This window comes from Macrobrachium nipponense, chromosome 40 (assembly GCF_015104395.2).
Source record: "Macrobrachium nipponense isolate FS-2020 chromosome 40, ASM1510439v2, whole genome shotgun sequence".
NCBI classification, from domain to species: domain Eukaryota; kingdom Metazoa; phylum Arthropoda; class Malacostraca; order Decapoda; family Palaemonidae; genus Macrobrachium; species Macrobrachium nipponense.
In genome coordinates, this window is record NC_061101.1 from 25,297,901 (window position 1) to 25,317,699 (window position 19,799).

The window sequence follows — 19,799 nt, forward strand, 5'->3', positions numbered from 1 at the left end:
CTGCTGCTGTGTCTGACTGTCCAACCGAGCCAGTAACAGATCGTGCGCTGTCATGCGCTGTAGGTTACGTCTCTCTCTCCTGCGGGATTGACTGACTAACCGTATCTCTGTGCTGGCGGTTACGTCTCTCCTGCGGGATCTGACTGACTAACCGTATCTCTTGTGCTGGCGGTTACGTCTCTCCTGCGGAATTGACTGACTAACTGTACTCTGTCCTACAATCACGGACTTTAGCCTAAGATTGAGGGATTTCTTACGTGAATGAATAAATGTTGCATTCGTTTTGCCTTACTATGTTCAACAGAGTTATCTCTTAATCCTTTCGGTGCTCGTTACCGCACGGTATAGAACTACGAGTCTACCGCAACATTGCACTTTTATATGCTCTCTTGCTTAGGCAAAGCGCAGCCTTATTAGGGAAGTAAGCAATACTCGGGGAGGGAATGGATGAGCTTGCTGGGGACCATTTCCTTCCTGAAGAAGTTTGTTTCCCGATAGACTGCAATTCAGACCACAGTTTTTTTCCTACCGGGAAACTGAAATATTATTCAAGATCTAGGAATGATTCTGAACATCTCTCAGTGCGTCATGATAGAAAGAAGGTGCCGGACATCTGGATAGAGTTTCAGATGTCCTGGATCTTCATCTGAAAGAAGTAAATGCAATGCGGTCGTCCCTCCAGTCCTCGAAACGAGTTTTTGGAACTAGTGGTCCACATCAACTCTGTTTTTCCACAGCTCTCTCATTTTTTAACAAGTATCTTCTCTCGGTCCCTGCTCGAGTTTACGAGAAAGAGCCTATTATAACAACAGGCGTAGAATGTAACTATCCTCTACAGGTTCGTTACAGGATTACAAAAGTCCGTTCGAATCGTCTCGATCGACGGTAGCAAACTATTCACTTCCGAGTGGAATCTTTCTTTAGAAGTAAGTTGAGAGTTTGTGTGGACTTCAGGGACTTCCCCTTTCATTCTTCTCTTCGATATGTTTGAGGACGAAGAGGCTTCTTCTCTGCTCCCTTATTCTCGATCCAGGGATCGGTACCATTAAACGCCATCCTATGATATTGAACGGGGATGGATGTTTAGTCCTTCTTTTCCCCTTTTTCAATCGCTTAGAATGTAATAAGAGGATTTATGACGTCACAGGGAGCGACAATGACGCTGATCGCCATGTTGGCCTTCAGGATCCTGGATTCACAGAGGTCACATACTTCCTAGATCACTTTCAAGGACCTTTTTCCGAGAGAGTCGTCTCTACTCTAACTCGAAAGGTACCTATAACCTCTCCGCTCTGAGTCTGACTACGTTCAGACTATCGAGATGTTGACAGGAATAAGATTACCGTCTTCCATTTCCGTCTGAAGAATGGGATAAGCTGGCAGTCACAACTATTAAAGAATATGCAAATATGTTGTTGATGGCCTTTGGGCTCAGAGATTTGCGTCTGTCAAACAACAAAGCCCTTCACGATCTTTGAGTTCTGTGGAATCTCGAAACTCGCTCACCATCTACTTTTTGTCTCACCTGTTTTCTCGGAGTCAGGCACTCGTGCGAGATCAGGCGACATATAGTAGCCCTGAGTTTCTTGTTGACGAAGTCGGTTGCGTTTATACACCCCCGATGATCGTGTAACAGAGACCAGGTTGGACTGTCCAGGCATTCTTCCTTCGGGACTGAATCGCCTTTTTGCTCCTCGCTCCTTTCTCCTGGCACCAGAAGCTCGAGTCAGGAGTTGATTCGCTGACGACGTTGGGTTGCGTTGGATACACCCCCCAAGGTTTGCTTAGATTGAATCGCCCAGGCAGTCCAGACACTCATCCTTCAGCGAAGAATAGTGCCTTATGGTCTTCAGGGTACAGCCTTGCTGTCTTTGATTCGTCTGACTGGTCAACTGGTCGGTCACCATGACTTTAGTACAGACGGACTGACTGTGCATGTCCAGATCGAAGCTTTCAATATGGATCTTAGACGTAGTCTGAAGTTCTTGATGTCAAAGCATTCGAACCTCTCCTACGTGTTAACTTCTTGCATGTGATCAGGAAGGCCTTCTTCTAACCACCCTAGATACGACAAAGAGGGTTAGTGAAATTTTAAGCCATCGTCACAAGTTTTGGCTTTAGAGAACACAAGGCGGTGTGCTCTCTAACCCTTCCGCCGTGGCCTAAGAATGGAAAACCCGTTTTGTCCTTGGGGCCAGGAGCTTGGAAGCAAGGATGGCACAAGTTAGTGGGCAGGAGCCAGAGAGAGTCCTGTGCCCTGTCGGGTCTCTCAAGTTTTATCTACATAAAACCCAAGAAAGTCGAAGTCATTCGGGCAATCTGCAGTGTTCCGAAAAAGACCAGACTTGCCCATATCGAAGAACAGCCTGGCTTTAGTGTTAAGGAGTTCTTTCAAAAATGCTCCTTCATTGTGTTTGCACAAAGATTTGAAATCTTTTTATCGAATGCTCACGAGGTGAGGGCGCGGCCTCGGAAGCATTTCAACGAGCATGGCACTCAGCAACATCCTGAGTACCATGTTTTAGCGAAGCAAACTCTGTGTTCACTTCACACTCCCTGCGAGATGTGAAGATGGCATATGAGATCTGCTGCTCGCTAGGGCCATACGTGTCTGCAGAACACAATCTTGGGGGCAAGAAGTACCACTCATCCTATCCTGTAGAAAATGGTTAGGAAGAGCTCTTAATTTAGTTGTTGAGTCGCCGACAACGGCGACTTTCTTAACTCTTAAGCCTTAGTTAAAAACACCTTAACTTTGGCTAGGTTGGTCAGGTGGTGATAATATATATATATATATATATATATATATATCTATATATACATATATATATATATTTATTTTACTTCTTAGCCCTCATGGTATGGTCAATATGGTCTAGTACGTCGTGGGTCTCGCCCCTGTTGACAGATCCATCTGGAGTGCACCCAGCTATATAGGTCTCTACCTCGCTGGCAACTCTAGTAGCACAAGCAGACTTACGTGGCAGTAACCACGAAGCCAGCTATGCTAACAGGTGGAACCAAGATGTAAATCATCTGCATGCATTTTTTTCCCAAAAATCCTTCTATTCTGTCCCTTCCCACCTCCAAAGGTGGGATTCAGCTATATATATATCTGACAGGTAAGTTTCATGAACAAAATGATATTGTTATGATACAATAAAGTTTGTTCATACTTACCTGGCGATATATATAATCAAGTACCCACCCACCTCCCCTCAGGGGACAGTGGAAATAAAAATTATGAATAGAAAATGGGAATGGTTCCTGATACCCGCCTCCCCCCAGCGGCGGGAATGGGTACTAACCACCTGGCCGACCACTGCTGTGTCGGAAGTTTTTAAAATTCTGTCGGACTTCAGAAAATACAGCTATATATATATCTGCCAGGTAAGTATGAACAAACTTTATTGTATCATAACAATATCATATTTGGCCTATTGTCTTGATGTAAGGGGGAAGTGCCTTGAATATAAAGGGTCTGCCATTGGTTCCTAAATCACTGAGGCCTTGTCCCACCTGAGTAACTTTGCTCAGGGAGGTGGTACAAATAGTGGACACCCCAACAACTTGACTAGGGACTTGATGAAGAGGAAATTGGATGGTTTCAAAATGGAACATAGGAGAAAGCAACGGAAAAATGGTTTATTTTCAAAATTAAGTTCAGAACAGCCTACTGACAAGAACCAGTTGCTTTTTGGATTATGGTCACTAGTGAATTATCACCTAGTCTTCACCCACCCAAACTTGGTAACCAGTCTTATGATGAGGAACAACACTGGTCACAGGGTTCCCAAGAATAAAGGATCAGCACAAGTTGACATTCTCAGAAGAGGCATGGTAGCCTCTTGATTATCACCATAAGGTTTCTGGTTGATCCTAGTTACTCTGGTACATGCCTGAACCTGTTAAATATTGCAGATAGTCACAAGTCTGATACCAAAGCTCAGACGACCTCAGTCACTTTAACCAAAATACCTTCTCGGTCTGTGTAAGGTGATGGTTTTATTTCCATGAACACATAGGAAATTATTAAAATCATTTATAGATAGAAGCCATTGCTTTTAAAGTCCTTTCCTCAACTCCCATAAAAAGTTCCTCGTTGGAAGAGGGGTTTACGTGCTCGCCTACCAATTCAGTAGTTGTGAGTTCAACTCCCTGCTCTGCCAAAGTGGAATCAGAGGAATTTATTTCTAGTGATTAGAAATTCGTTTCTTGATATAATGTGGTTCAGATCCCACAGTAAACTGTAGGTCCTGTTGCTAGGTAACCAATTGGTCCCTACCCACAAAAATATATATCATAAATCCTTCAGGCCAGCACCCTTGAAGAGCTGTTAATCAGCTCAGTGGTCTGGTTAAACTAAGCTATACTTAACTTAGCTCCCATAAAGTGAGACCAGCCCCCTCAAACTGAAGTAGGGCCTTTATGCCCGTCTATTGCAAGTACTGGTAGGAAATGGGAGGTACCTCCATGGTAACACTGACTTTCTTATAGGTTACTCATCAGTAATAGTAATCTTGGACTGGAAGATTTGTCATAAACTGTCAATGAAAGGTCATTTTTAGAACCATTGAAAGGTTTGTTTTATAAGGATAAAACTTTCCAGATTTTTGTTTTATGAAATATTAATAATACTTCTGGCATCTTTTTTGTTTCAGGACAGAACAACTGTTCAAGATGAAGATATAATTCCTGCAGACATTGAACAACCCTCCCAGGATCACTTGAAAGTCCTGCATGATTCTTTTGGACACAAATCCTTCCGCCCTATGCAGTGGCAAATCATCCATGCAGTTTTACAGGTACAGTACTTTGCTTAGTATTTTGTCATGTAATATCATGTAATATCCAGTGGTATCACCACTGGATGCATTGGTGTGTCTCGATCATGCTTTGCATGGTTGGTCTTGGGATTCGGTGCGTGTGTTTGCTCAGGATTATGCCAGACTGAAGAAGAATTTAAAAAAAGTGTAAGAGTGGCAGAGATCTCATGAATGGGATGGTATGAAGGTAAACATAGGTAAAAGTGAGGTTATAGTGTCCAACGAGTTGGGAGGGGATAAGTTATTCATATAAGATGAAAGAAGCCTAGCTTTAAAACAGCAAGAAAGTTTGAAGTACTTATGATTTACTTGAGGTCCGGAGGGGGGATGTGAACCTGAGGTTCAAAGCAGGATAATAACCGTTATGGGGGAAATAGAGGGCGATGCCAGGATTTATGTGTAAAAAAGAATGCCAAATAAACTAAAAATAAAAATCTGTTGTGTTTTCATCAGACTTGTGATGATGTAGGGTTCAGAAACATGAGCATTAAGAAGGGTGAAAGAACAGAATTTTGAGCAGAGATGAGGAAGCTGCATTGAATGTTGGTGGTCTTGCTGTGTAAGGGCTATAAAATGGGAGAAGTGGTAAAGATTACAGATATAAAAAGAGTTGAGATTGAGATGGTTTGGTTGTGTGGTAAGGATGAGTAAGTGGGAAGAAAAAAGAAGGATTGAAAGAAACCTGTTAAGGGTAGAAGGTTGAAAGACAAGAGAGTAGATGGCATGATAAAATGAGGGAGGATTTGAAGAAGTGTTTAGCAGAGGAAGAGGCCTTTGGCAGGAAAAGTTTAAGAAGATGCATAAAGGCAACCGACCCCTTAGCTAAAGGATAATGGTAGGGATGGAAAAGATAACTTTTTTTCTTTTTTTTCTTACACAGTGGCTAAAAGTCAACTGTTTTGGGTTCAGAATGCATATGTTTCTGTTTTGTATGTGATCCTTTCTGTGTAACTTAGCAACAGATTTTTCTTTTACATGGTAACTACTCATGGTTTTTATTAATTTTCAAAATAATCTTAGTAGAAACTTAAAACTTTCCTTTTTTAAATTTGTGTAAACAACATTATTGTATATGTATGTATGAGAGGTGTTAATTTTTGTTGAAGTTATTTGTGTACAATTATGTGAAAAGGATTAAGCCAGTTTTCATTATGATAATGTCAAGGAAATGCTTTTTTTTTATGTTCTCACATTTTTCTGTGTTGATTTAATTTACTTGTAAATTTCTCTACCCAAGAACCAAAAAACTAATGTGTTCTGTTGACCAGCACTCATGGAATTGCTGGTCAGGAAAGGTTGATTGTTTCAGTGGTAAAGCTATTGGCTCATTTAAAGGCATTTTGAAAGCCACTTATGTCAGTGTCATGGAGTTGTCATAGTCATACAAACTCCATTTTACCAGACAATAGGTATTTTGCCATGCAGACTGAGAGCATTGTTCCAAAAATCATTAGGTAAGAACGATATCCCACATGTTTGTATTGCATATGTATTTTTTTCTTACAGGGACGTGATAATTGTGTTGTTATGGCAACTGGTTATGGAAAAAGTTTGTGTTACCAGTTTCCTGCTGTATACACAGAAAGTGTAGCTGTTGTGGTTTCTCCTTTAATATCTCTAATGCAGGATCAGGTTTTAGCTCTACAGGTATGTTGATAACTGATAAGTTTGTTTTATGTTAGGCTCATTGATGAAGGAAGATAATTAGTGTATGAAATTATATACAGTCCGACCTCTAAACCTGGCACCATTGGGACCAGGCCACTGCTCCATCACAGAAAATCCCAGATGACAGAAATCATCCCTAAAAAAAACTATTTATCCAATCACAGAAAAGGCAGTTATTAGAAAAATAGGAAACTTTTATTACAGATTAAGTTCTGTTGGAGCAGCAATCATCTTTGATGAAAAATAACACTATTACAAAGGTATAGGTACTTATATGATTGGAATGCGTAAGAGAAAATAAGGAAATTGTTGAGAGATGTGGTGTCCAGTAGGCATGGAAATGGACCGAGATATCAAGGATTGAAATATATTTGTAATATGATGAGAATAGGAGAGGAATGGTTAGTCAGATAATTATGGGATATTGAAATAGCAAGATAACAACCAATTGAAAGGCTCAGAAAATCATGGAAAACAGGTATTTTAAAGGCTTTTTCCAAATAAGAATTCAGGCAAAATTTGCATCAGAGAGAATAGGTGACACATTGTATGTTTAAATAAAAAAAAAGGATTAATATCTTCTTACAAATGGTGCAACTAACAACTTGTGCACTAGATTTATCTTACAACACAATGTTAACAACCAACTTTTAAATTTATCAATTTTTATATTTATTAATTTTTACTTTTGATCCAGATAAAAATATGGTCAACTAGAGTGGAATGTGGCTGTACTTTTAATCAAGATTACAATAAACTCTCTCTCTCTCTCTCTCTCTCTCTCTCTCTCTCTCTCTCTCTCTCTCTCTCTCTCTCTCTCTCTCTCTCTCTCTCTCCTCTCTCTCACTGGAGTTGCAATAGGGGTAGAAGGTAAAAATCTAGATTGTGCCCCTGGCGTTCCATGTCCATGCTGTCCACTCCTTTGTTATAATCATTTAGTTGGACTCTGATTCTTCCTGGAATGTTTCTGATACATTGTTTTGGGGTCGAAGATTCCTCCAGGTTCCTCATGGCTGTCTTGGTAATTTTCAAGTCCACCTTGCTGGAGAATTCATTTACTTGCTTTTCCTGGAATAGAAATGGATAAAAAAAACTGGAGATCGACATGAAGCCCAAAACAAGAAAATCTCAAAGTCAGAATAAAATAACTTAGGCACATTGGTGAGATGATACAACCTACCAGTGTTGCTCAATTAAAGCAAGTCAAAAGATATCACTATAATCTTGACCTTTACGATGTCCTACATCAATTTGGCGCTTTCAGACGGCAACAAACTGCTTGCTTGCAAGACCCACCCCTACTTGTATACTTGTTGCCATTTAGGTTGGAAAAGTACAGAATATAAAATGCAAGTTAAAGGGTGAAAAATTACAAAAAGGCAGAGAAAAATCAAACGTATCCTTTGCAGCACACTACAAATTAATCCTATATAAATTTATACCAAATTCCTAAAAATAGCAAAAGTAAATAGGGAAATGTTTCAGAATTGTTAACTAGCTAACCTAAGTAATGTAAAGAGCTATACCTCATTAACTCACTCCTGAAAACTGAAGTAATATAAAAAATAACCAAAAATACTCTGAAGAATTGCTGCTTTGACAATTAACTGCTGCAGATAAAGCAATCTCATACAGCTCAAGTGGTATATAATTATAAATATAACCTGAAAGCAAAATGCTGGCTACTGCGTAGAATGAATTCAACAAAAACTGAATTCTTTCTGCAACATAACATGAATAATGCTAGGAGTCTTCATAATTGTGATAAGTATTAGTATTAAGAGAAAGTTTCAAAACACTTCCTAGTCAGAATTGATAAGTAGTTTTTTATATTGTTAATGATTGTACTGTATTTGGCCATAGATGAAGAACACTGATATAATGAGACGTATGTTTTTCCTAATGATATAGTTAATATTTTTGTTGCTCAAATAATAAACAAAACTTGTTTTTATAATTACATTTGCTAATAGTATTGTTAATAGACAAGAGTAGAATTTGTGAGAGAGAAATTATTTGTTGATTTTAATGGATTTTTATTAGAATATATTGAAGCAGTTTAACTAAGTAATTTGGTATACTATGTTAAGGGGAAAATGATAAAATTTAAGTAACACTGCCCAATTTTCCTCTAAAATTTAGAAAGGTTAGGAACTGATTCTAGATAACTGTTAATTTGATACCTACATATATAGTTTTAGATGTTGTACATGTAGATATAATGGCTAGTTTCACTAAGAATTTGCATATTGAAGATGTAGAAGAGCTTTTCTGTGCTTGTATTAATATAAGATTTATTGGTATAAAAGTTAGATATGATGTTTTTATATTAATTTTTTACCATTGCAGGCTTCCAACATAGAGGCTTGTCTGTTGGGTAGCGCTCAGACAAACAAATCAAATGTTTATTCAGATATGTTTGCTGGTAGATACAGAGTTGTTTATGTTACTCCTGAGTTTGTGGAAGGCAAGTGATTGAGGTATTTTTGTTAATGTATTTATTTCATATATTTCTTTGCCATGTAATTGTTTATTAGACTTAAGTGTACATATGTTGTTGAAATTAGGTTGAAACTTTGTGTATACCCCAAAATAATAGCTACTGTATAGACTTGTGTAACATGTGATCTCTAATATCATGCGACCCCCAAATTTTCACCCTTAAAAAATTATTTTATCATGTATCTCACATATCATGTGAGTTAAATTTACGAGACCAAATAACAATAGGCTAACCTCTTTTCCTCTTTATCTATTCCATTTTTTAGTTATGCTAACCATTTTTCATCCATTTCTTTATCTATCCCATCTTCTAGTTAAGTTTAAAAAAGTAAAAGAAATGCCAAAAGTATTGTTAGTAATGTTATACTGGTTGTATAAATGCATACCGCCAGAAACAGCTGAATTACTATGAACACACTAAACCGATAACAACAGCGTTTTTGCCTGGATTTCAACCATCGTACGATAGTAAAAAATTACCGTATATATGTTACAAATGACGTTAAAGAGAATAGGACTGATATATTCTTACATTACTATATCCTTACTCGCTATGTAGAAAAGATCGGCAAGGACATATACTGCTAAATCTAACCTTAAAGTTTTAGCTGAAGTTGAGGACAGGAGAGAATGTTGACCTGCCAGTGACTGTTATCGTGCATCGGCAATGTGGATGAAACTCGCAAACTTCGGTATAGTACCATCAAACTTGACCAAACAAAATTTGAGAGAAACGTGTTTTAATCTAAACTATTGGGCGTGAAAGAACACATTTCACTGTTTTCACTCCAATAAAAGATAAATAAGTAAAGCTTGTAGTATTCTGATAAGATTAAGTGAAAAATATCGAACAGAATCTGTTGATTTTTGTTTACTGTGTAAACCAATGTTTTGATTAGGAAATCAGCTGAGGGCAAATGCGAGGCAAGTTTGTTTTGCTGTATTGAACTCAAATCAGAGCGGTTTTCTTGCTTCCAGTTAGCACAAGTGAATCTCAAGATATTCTATTTGTATGGGACAAGGTTATTTTACGTTATACGAAGTGTTTTCAAGTCAAAATATCACCTAAATATCTATCGTTTGTGAACAAAATTTAGTTATTTTTTTCGTTCACAAACGATACATATTTAGGTGATATTTCGACTTGAAAACACTTTGTATAACGTAAAATAACCTTGTCCCATATATAAATAGAATATCTTGAGATTCACTTGTGCTAACTAGAAGCAAGAAAGCTGCTCTGATTTGAGTTCAATACAGCAAAACAAACTTACCTCACATTTGCCCACAGCTGATTTCCAAACCATAATATTGATCGCCATGTTTGTATTTTATAATACAAACAAAGAGTATTATGATAATATATATAATGTTACTGGATGCAGTGAAGTGAAGCATAACTTTTTAAAAGATCCATGGATAAGATGCATATTCATTATGTTTGTATTTTTTATCTCGGGTATGATGCGACCCCCTTAAAATTAACTCCAAAATTAGGTCTTCAAAAGTCGCATGATATGCGAGTATATATGGTACTTTGTTCATACGCGGAACAAACCATCAGTCTTAACATTAGGATAATCTTCTTATGCCAGCTGGAAACTGGTTAAAAGCAATCAAAGATTGTACAGCAAGGGATCTGTGGCATTTGGCAACTCATGTGTATACAATTTTTCACACAAACCCATGGAAATTGTCCCAGAATCTTCAGTCCCTCTTGTTACCAGTTTGTAATAATTTATACACAAGACAGATCCTGGTCCTAAACAGCCATGTCTCATTATTCATGCATTTGTGATATTTACAACCTTGAAGTTCTTGGAAATGTTAGAATACTAAAGTTTTTCCTGTCTCATTAATAAAAAGGGTGAGCAACTAGATCAGTTGTTGTCCCCCAACTTGAGAGTTACTAAGAAATTTATTCAAGCACTAGACTACTCGTTTGTTCAAAGAGGAGGAACAGTTATGTTATGTTTCAAGTCTTTTGTTAGCTTTGCATTGTGTTCCTTGTGTACTGTGGATAGGTTTTGGTAATTTTTTATCTAGGAGAGTTTGTGGTTCCAAAGTAAGTCTAAATCCATTGGGAGATGCTGGCTTTAATATTCTTTTTTATATTAATATACCTTCATCTTGTTTACTTCATTTACTGAGTTATGTGTTCTTATATGTTTTTTTTTATGTTATATGCCAAAGATAGTTTCTCTCCTTCAGGAAGAAGTTTTATCCTGAGAGAGACTAAGATAATTATAATATGCAAAGATTGAGGGAAATACGGAAGAGAGCTGTACCGCCCATGCTCCAATCCTCTTGAAATGACGGAAAGAGACACGACGACAGTCACGACTGACCCTGCAAGCAGAAGGGAAGATCGCCCCGTCCGCCATTAAAAATTGTTCCGGACATCCCAAAACACACACATTCTGAAAGACTAAAACTTTACAAGGTTCCCAAACATGTGTGAAAAGATAAATAAAACATAGATGTCGATACACATATCGAAATTAAAACTAAATTAAAACACAACCAAAGAAAGGGGTCCTGTCTTCCTGAAGGCAATACTCTCTAGGAGATGGACCAGCTTATCACACAACGCAAGTGATGCCGATGCAGAGTGAAAGCAAAAGCATCTATCTTGAGGAATGTCAACACGGTAAACAAGGATGGCTTGTCTAAAAACGTTAATGTCCCCGAAACTTGTGGGAAGCGCAGGCTAAGATGAAAAAATGGCTTGGAAAACGGGAGTGTAGTGAAACTCCGCTTTCCATGGCGGTAAAAGAAAGACTGACATATTGCGGGGTACGAGCTTGGTCATTGGCCAAACATCCACCATGTATGTGCATGAGTTGCCAAATGCCACAGATTCCTTGTTTTCTTTGTCTTTGATTGTTTTTACCGGTTTCCAGGTAGCGCTAGAAGATTATCCTATTGTTAAGACCTCAGGTTTGTTAGCTACAAAAAATACAAGTTGATCAAGTAAAGAAATTTGCTTTAGTTTCATGGTAGGGCACTGAAGAAGAGATAATTCTCTTCGCCATTACTTTAGGACAAGAATGACCCTGGTCAACAAACCAAAGTTTGACAGGAGTGTGAATCCATGCCAGAGCATTCATGACCCTGCAAAACGAGATCTCATAGGTTCTGGATTGCATGTAACATCTTGGAGTTGAGGAGGCAGCAGAAACCAGAGGATAAATGTGTCAGCTGTAGAGCCCAGAGTTGTAGAAGCCCATGGCTACTTGATAAACATGGTGTTTTAAACACCTGTGTCTAGTACACATTTGGGGATCCTCATTGAGAGGAAGATGAGGATGGTAGGTAGTGACTCTGGCAAGGAATTTGATAAACTTGTGGTCACTCTCTTATCTGTATTTCTAGACTTGAGATTATGGCATATTTATTTTATCTAGATCAGGTCTTTGGAAATACACCTCATTTCCTTGTTAAGGCACTGTCCCACTAGGTGTGAACAACAGGATGACTGCAGAAAAGAGACATCAGTCACCCAACTGTCAAAGGAATGGGGACAGTCTAAGGTAAAGTCCTTTGCCAAGAGATGTTTAAGGAAATGAGGTTAGTTTGTTATCTAAAGGACTCATCACCTAGAGCCTAGGTGTTGTAGACTTTTTGTTAACACAAGCCAGGCCAAGAAAGAGGTGTCCTAGAATACCCTTTCATTTATTTACATGAGGTGATGAGCCAAGCCTAATGCTCATTGTCAAGTTCTGTCACCAATACTGTGCATGCAGAACCACATGAATCAGAGGAGTAGGATCCTCCCTGGCATTTAAGAACTTATCTCTTTATAGACTTTTGAATGGTGGTTCCTGACTGCATCAAACCATTTTCACTTTCTTGTACCTGAAGGATGTTGTCCACAGGTCCTTGGACACATTTTCCTTGGGTCTAATGGTGGCCGATCAACAATAGTAGCTCATCCAGTGCCCCTGGCAGGACAATTCGTATCTTGCCTAAGAGGATAGTCTGGAGGAGGGAATGAGTGAGATGACTGGTCTTTTTTTTTTTTTTTCCCCTTTTCTCATTTCTTCAATACCTACAGGCAGTTTAAAGAATAGGCACATCGTATGCTCGAACATAATGTGACAGCACTTTCTGTGTTTCATACACTATACAAATCATCTTCTCGGTAACTTCAACTCCTCTCTCCGGCAGGGGGAGTGAGGGGTGGTGACAGACACGTTTGTTGTGGCTAACATGCTTTTTTGCTTGAACAGATATAATTTTTTTTACTTCGGTATATGCAGTGAATCTGGACATTTTTCATTGTAATATTTAAACCCAGTGGACTGGGTGTTAGATATCCACATATCTAACTTCTCAAAGGGTTAGGTCCTCTTCTTTAGAATCCTCTTGTCTAAGAAGAATGATCAAGTGTGCTGAACCTCAGTTGGTTCAGGTTTCTCATTCCACCCTCCAAGTGTGAGTCTATCCTAATGTTAAGGCCGAAGGTTTGTTCCACGTATGAACAAATGACAGATTTTTTATAAATTTGTATTTTTCATTGCTAACAAACCTGAGGTCTTGACACTGCTGCCCACCTCTGGCCAGCCTTTCACCCTGGGTTGGAAGAAAGACTAATGCATCACTAGGTTACAATGTGGTCTCCGACTCTCTTCCAGATGTCACAGATTCCTTGCATTACAATTTTTTATTGTTTTTAACCGGTTTCCAGCTGGCACCAGAAGATTTATCCTAATGTTAAGGCCTCAGGTTCGTTTGCTATGAAAAATACAAATTAATGGAAATTTTGTCATTTTATTGTAGAAGCACAGTATTCTATTCTTAATCGGTGATCATTGACAGTTAATTTGAATAGTATCTTAAGACAAGAGGGATTGCAAACTGAAGATAATGATTGAAAATAGGCTTGAAAATATGGAGTACTGATTTTGGAAAAATGAATACTAATGAGGGATTATATTATACTTTGCTCTTAAAAAGATAAGATATATTATCCCTAGGGAAAAGTGCCCTGTTCAGTCACCTTATTGTTTTAGAAATTTAAGTGTCAGGATGGGTATTTCTTTGTCTCCGTCCATAGACTTCTGACTCATGGTATGGTAAAAATCAGAACTAACCAAGTGATTGCCAAGTTGAGTCGTCAGATAAGCTAACAGAATATTGGTTAAGGTTTTATATACAGCCTATGCATTTGCTTAGCTTTTGTGGATAATTTTTTTAGAGATGAAATGTAGTCTTTCTAACAGTTTCATTTTTTTCTTTGCAGCATGTTCAGATTGTTTGGTAACTCTAGACAATAAGAAAGGAATTTCTCTTTTCGCCATTGATGAAGCTCATTGTGTCAGTCAGTGGGGACACGACTTTCGTAGTTCTTACAGGTATGATTGATTTCATTTTTATCTTTCTTCTTTATTTAAGCGGTAAGGGTAATCTTATTAACTAGTTCTGAAATTTATTCAATATAAAAATGTAAACGGAGCTAAGCATATAATGTTCATGATATATACTTCTAGGAAAATTCCTTTTCACAGGGAGCTTTGTGTGAGAAGAATCCTTATGAATAAGAGGCAGAATTATTATAAAGACTGTAATAGAGTGAAGAGACTGAGTAAATTAATCCATGTTAGACCAATGACATTTTTCAGTAAGAAATGCATCAAAAGATCTAAGTCTTTTTACAAAATTCCATAATTAAAGATATTTTTATGTCATCCCACTATTAACCAGTTTCTCAGATGTAATAATAGTAAGGTTTTATATGCAGTTTCATTCACTTGTGCATTTTCTCTTTTACTTGAGTTATTATGCAACATTTTATTGTCCTTTTATGTAAACCTTCACATAAGATTTCTATTTTGAACTTGCTTACTCTTGTTAAAGTTTGTGTGGGATGGGCAGTCCATTATCAAAGATGGTAGTTATGAAGTTAAAGATGAAAGTAACATTATATAAAGTAACATTATACTGGAAAGATGAAAGTAGTAGAGAACAAAACAGCTGAAGAGGCTAAAAGGTCCTTTGTGTTGATGGAAAATGAAGGAAGTCCCAGTACCAAACAGCAGCAGGAGAGCTAGCTATCCATATAAAAAATTGATAAAGGAAAGTTGGAAGAGAACTTTATAGTAGACGTATTTAGAATAAAAGGGGATGCACAACAATAGAAGAGTATAGAGGAATAAGACTACTCAGGCACTAAGAAAATATTGGAGAAGATGGTATAGGAAGGAAAAATATTGGAGAAGATGGTATAGGAAGGAATAAGTACAATTAGGAGACTGACTATAGTTATTATGGGGTAGGGTTGAGGATGAACCTTGTGCTGTGTACCAAAAGTAAAATAACCTCATCTGAATTACAGAATGTACATGAAGTAAAAGATTTTTGATGCCTAAAATGTACTAAAAGAGCAAATAGATAGATAGGGGATTTGTGAACCCTGTTTTGATAGAAGGGCAGGTCTTAGGATAGGCAGAGCCTTTCTTTTATCTTATGAACACTTTATCAGCAAGCTGGAGCTGACCACTGAGAAAGAGTAGCTATGGCATGGATGAAATGGTGAGAGATAGCTTGGCGTATGATAAATAATGTTTCATTAATAGAGAGAGCAAATGATGGTGGCTACCTGAGAACTGTGGTATTTGCAGCAGAAACATGGCCACTGCCAAGGAAATAAAGGAGATTTAATATAGGTGTAATGGTGTAACTTAAAGATTCAGGCCTGGAGCATGGTGGTATTTTAATATAAATGATGAAGTAATGGAGAGATATATAAAGAGGTTTGGAAAAGACAGAGATCTTAAAGTTAGAGATGGTATAGACATCTGATGGAAAGGATAAAGAACAGTTGGTCAGAAAAGCAGTAGATATGGAAGTAGCATGGTAAAGGCTATTAGGAAGGCCATGGAAATCCTAGTAAAAAGGTCAAAATGAATACCTTGACCTGATGAGTTCAGGCAGAAAGCATTTATGATAAAGGTGCAAGATTTATTTAAAGGATTTGTCATTATCTTTATTGTACTGTCGAACAGAAATTGGTCAGTCTAAAACTTGCAAATATTTTCAAAATTATTTGAGGAATGTAAACAGGAACAGTTGTGCGTGTTTTACATTCTCCTTGTGGAGTTAATCTGCTGCTTAGATTAAATTTTTGTAAGGTTTTCAGTTCACTTTTCAAAATTTATTTTTTTAAAATGTAAGGGTAGTTTTTAATTTTTATGCAGTATGTTTAAATATTCTTTTATAACGAAAAGTTGCTGTAAATTTTATAATAATTTCACTTGGATTATGTGTACATAACTCTGATAGCATTCTGTAAATTTGAAGGAGTCTTCGACATAATGCACTTTGATGATATTTAAGATTCAAGTACTTATATAGCCGTTGAAGAATTATAAACTGTAGTTACTATATTTTTTCTCAGGAAGCTTGGTGTTTTGAAGCAGAAATTTCCAAGGGTTCCTATTCTTGCAGTGACAGCTACAGCTACACATGTAGTTCGCCAAGACATATGTAGCTCACTTAAATTGAGGTAAATATAGTGATTTGATCTTTGTATGGCATGTGCAGTAGTGATTAGGAAACTAGGTAGTGTTTATACTAGTATATAAGACAAACCTTGATACACTAACCTGTTGAGTGTCTCCCCTGGATGAGCTCGCTGCTAACATACCGTCACGCTTTTTTTGTAATTAGCGATCATAGCACTGATGATAGTTTTTCAAAGTTAATATTGGTTTTTATGCTTATAATTCATACTGTAGTTAAGTTTAGGAATTTTATTAACCCTCTTACGCCGATTGGACGTATTAAACGTCGAGTCAAAATGTCTCCCGTATGCCGATTGGACGTATCATACGTCGGCTCAAAAAAGTTTTTTTTAAATTCACGGAAAAATACTTATAGGCCTACCAGCCAAAAACTTTTGAATCACGCGCCTTGGGGGATGCTGGGAGTTCATGGATCAAGGCGTTGTTTTGTTTACAATCGCTACGCAGGCGCGCAAGCGCAAATTTTTTTCTTATCGCACTAAAAAGTATCAGTGACACATCTCAAAAATTATTCCGTCACTTTGACATAATTTTTGCACCATTTTAAATTATCCTTTACATGAAGTATTATATATGAAAATGTGCGCAATTTCATGTAAAATACAACGAAAAAATACTCATGATTGTAGCTTTTATCAGTTTTGAAATATTTTCATATAAATAACGACAAGTGCAAAAATTTCAACCTTCGGTCAACTTTGACTCTACCGAAATGATCGAGAAACGCAATTGTAAGCTAAAATTCTTATATTATAGTAATATTCAATCATTTGCCTTCATTTTGCAACAAATTGGACGTCTCTAGCACAATATTTCGATTTATGGTGAATTTATGAAAAAACTTTTTCCTTACGTTCGTGCAATAACTTCCGATAAATTTTTTCGTGCGATTGTCCTAATGTTTGCACCCTTTTAAATTTGCCGTTACATAAAGTTTTATGTATGGAAATGTGCGAAATTTCATGCACAATACAATAAAAAACAACCCATGGTTGTAGCTTTTATCAGTTTCAAAATATTTTCATATAAATAACGTTAAGTCCAAAAATTTCAACTTTCGGTCAACTTTGACTCTACCGAAATGGTCGAAAAACGCAATTGTAAGCTAAAAATCTTATGTTCTAGTAATATTCAATCATTTACCATCATTTTGCAACGACTTGGAAGTCTCTAGCACAATATTTCGATTTATGGTGAATTTATGAAAAAAAAGAAAAACCTTTTCCTTACGTCCGCGCGGTAACTCTTCCGAAAAAATCAGAATTTTTTTGTGCGATTGTCGAAATGTTTGCACCATTTAAAATTAGCTGTTACATAAAGTTTTATATATGAAAATGTGTGCAATTTCATGTAGAATACAACTAAAAATGATTGAAGGTTGTAGCTTTTCTCTTTTTCTTAAATATTTGCATATAAATCACGATAAATAGAAAAAAAATCACGTTCGGTCAAATTTGACTCTACCGAAATAGTTGAAAAACGCAATTGTAAGTTAAAACTCTTACAACCTAGTAATATTCCGTCATTTTTCTTCATTTTGAAACAAATTTGAAGTCTCTAGAACAATATTGTGATTTATGGTGAATTTTTGAAAAATATATTTACCTTCACTCCGCGCGCCGATTCGCGGCCGCAAGTCTCCGAAATACGTACATCGCATTATCCTAATATTTGCTCCTTTTCATATTAGCCGTTTTATAGAGTTTCATATATCAAAATGTGCGCAAATTTATGAAGAATACAATAAAAAATAAGTGAAGGTTGTAGCTCTTTCCATCTCCGAAATATGTGCATATAAAAAAATATATATATAAAAATTTTGACATTCGGTCAAATTTAACTCGTCCGAAATGGTCGAAATCTGCAATTCTAATCTAAAACTCTTACAGTATCGTAATATTAAATCATTTGTCTTAATTTTGAAACAAATTGGAAGTCTCTAGAACAATATTTAGAATTACGGTGAATTTTTTAAAATAACATTTTTTTACGTCCATGCGTTACGAATTCGTACATCATTTTGTGATAATATTTTTCCGGTGTTGCTTTTATTGTTTTACTATGTATTATATATGAAAATGATTGCAATTTAGTGTACAATACAACGAAAAAAAAGTAACTTGTTAGCTTTGACCGTTTTTTGCACAGCGTGATTTGAATACAATTATCTATGAATTTTATTTTTTTCGCTACCATATCTGGCATTATTTACATATGATAATGATATTATTTTTCATTTCTGATGATTGCAAACTAAACTTCAGGCAATGACAAAAAAAATTAGCCAAAAATGAACTCTTAATCTTTAAAACTAAGCGCGCTGTGATTTTTTGAAAATATTATTTTTTCTGCTTCCGCGCTCACTCCAAACCGGCGCGGGCATACAGGAGAGGTTTTGATTTTTAGGGCTTCGGCGTAAGAGGGTTAAATGTTGGAATAAAAAAACAATTAATACTATAATTTTATTTCAAGAGACTACATAATACTGAATGAAAAATATTATACATACATGCACTATTATTCTTTCGTATGCCAATCTCTAAAGCAAGGGGCTACACACAATCCTACTTCACAGTCCTTACACCAATATGAGCTATCCCTTATGTTGTTGTTCTGGCACTGAGCACAAGTCCTTTGTGGCCTCTTCTTTTCATCTGTAGGTGGACAATACCCAGGAAAGTGCCTGGCAATTAGCTGTGAAGGTTTCTCTGCAAGTCGTGGGGGCCGGCATAAGGGAACTGGTCTTTCTTCTGCATATTTCATAATCAGTCTTTCACTAATCCTCTAAATAAACTCACGTTTTACAACCCTCCCACCAAGGGCTCTATATGTAACATAGCAATACTTTCTTGTAATATTTCTTCAGTCTATTTCTTGTGGTCAAAAAATTGAACCAAGAGGTTATCAAACAAATCAACTCCACCCATGTTTCATTATAATCTGCAACTGGTTTCAGTTTATACATTTCTTTTCCTCCTAGATTTCACTTTCATCATAGAATCATCATGCATTGTACTCAGAACACATACATCCTTTTTATCTTTTCATTTCAGTACCATAGATTTTTTCCAGAATTCTGTTGCTGGTACCTCCTTTCGAGTGACCCTTATAGTACCGACAGTGTCAGTTTCTTCATCAGCAAGTGTATCTGCCAATGTTGGACTTGAATAAAAGTTATCTGTATATAAACAATAGCCCTTGTTCAAAAGAGGGTCCATAAGAGAGGAAATAATTCTATTAGAAGAGGAAGATCCATATATTTTTCCGTGTATTGTGT

At 36.8% G+C, this 19,799-nt stretch overlaps 2 protein-coding genes across 3 annotated transcripts in view; one reads left to right on the forward strand and one right to left on the reverse strand.

Moving 5' to 3' along the window:
• Window positions 1-16,507, forward strand: part of LOC135212325 (bifunctional 3'-5' exonuclease/ATP-dependent helicase WRN-like) — a 29,141-nt gene extending 12,634 nt beyond the window's left edge. Inside the window, exons 2-6 of the mRNA XM_064245736.1 lie at window positions 4,662-4,805; window positions 6,333-6,473; window positions 8,844-8,961; window positions 14,242-14,353; window positions 16,396-16,507. Coding sequence (XP_064101806.1) covers window positions 4,662-4,805; window positions 6,333-6,473; window positions 8,844-8,961; window positions 14,242-14,353; window positions 16,396-16,507 — 627 coding nt within the window. The remainder of the gene's footprint in view (window positions 1-4,661; window positions 4,806-6,332; window positions 6,474-8,843; window positions 8,962-14,241; window positions 14,354-16,395) is intronic.
• LOC135212025 (bifunctional 3'-5' exonuclease/ATP-dependent helicase WRN-like) overlaps window positions 1-19,799 on the reverse strand; it is a 279,239-nt gene that overhangs the window by 183,766 nt on the left and 75,674 nt on the right. The window lies entirely within an intron of this gene.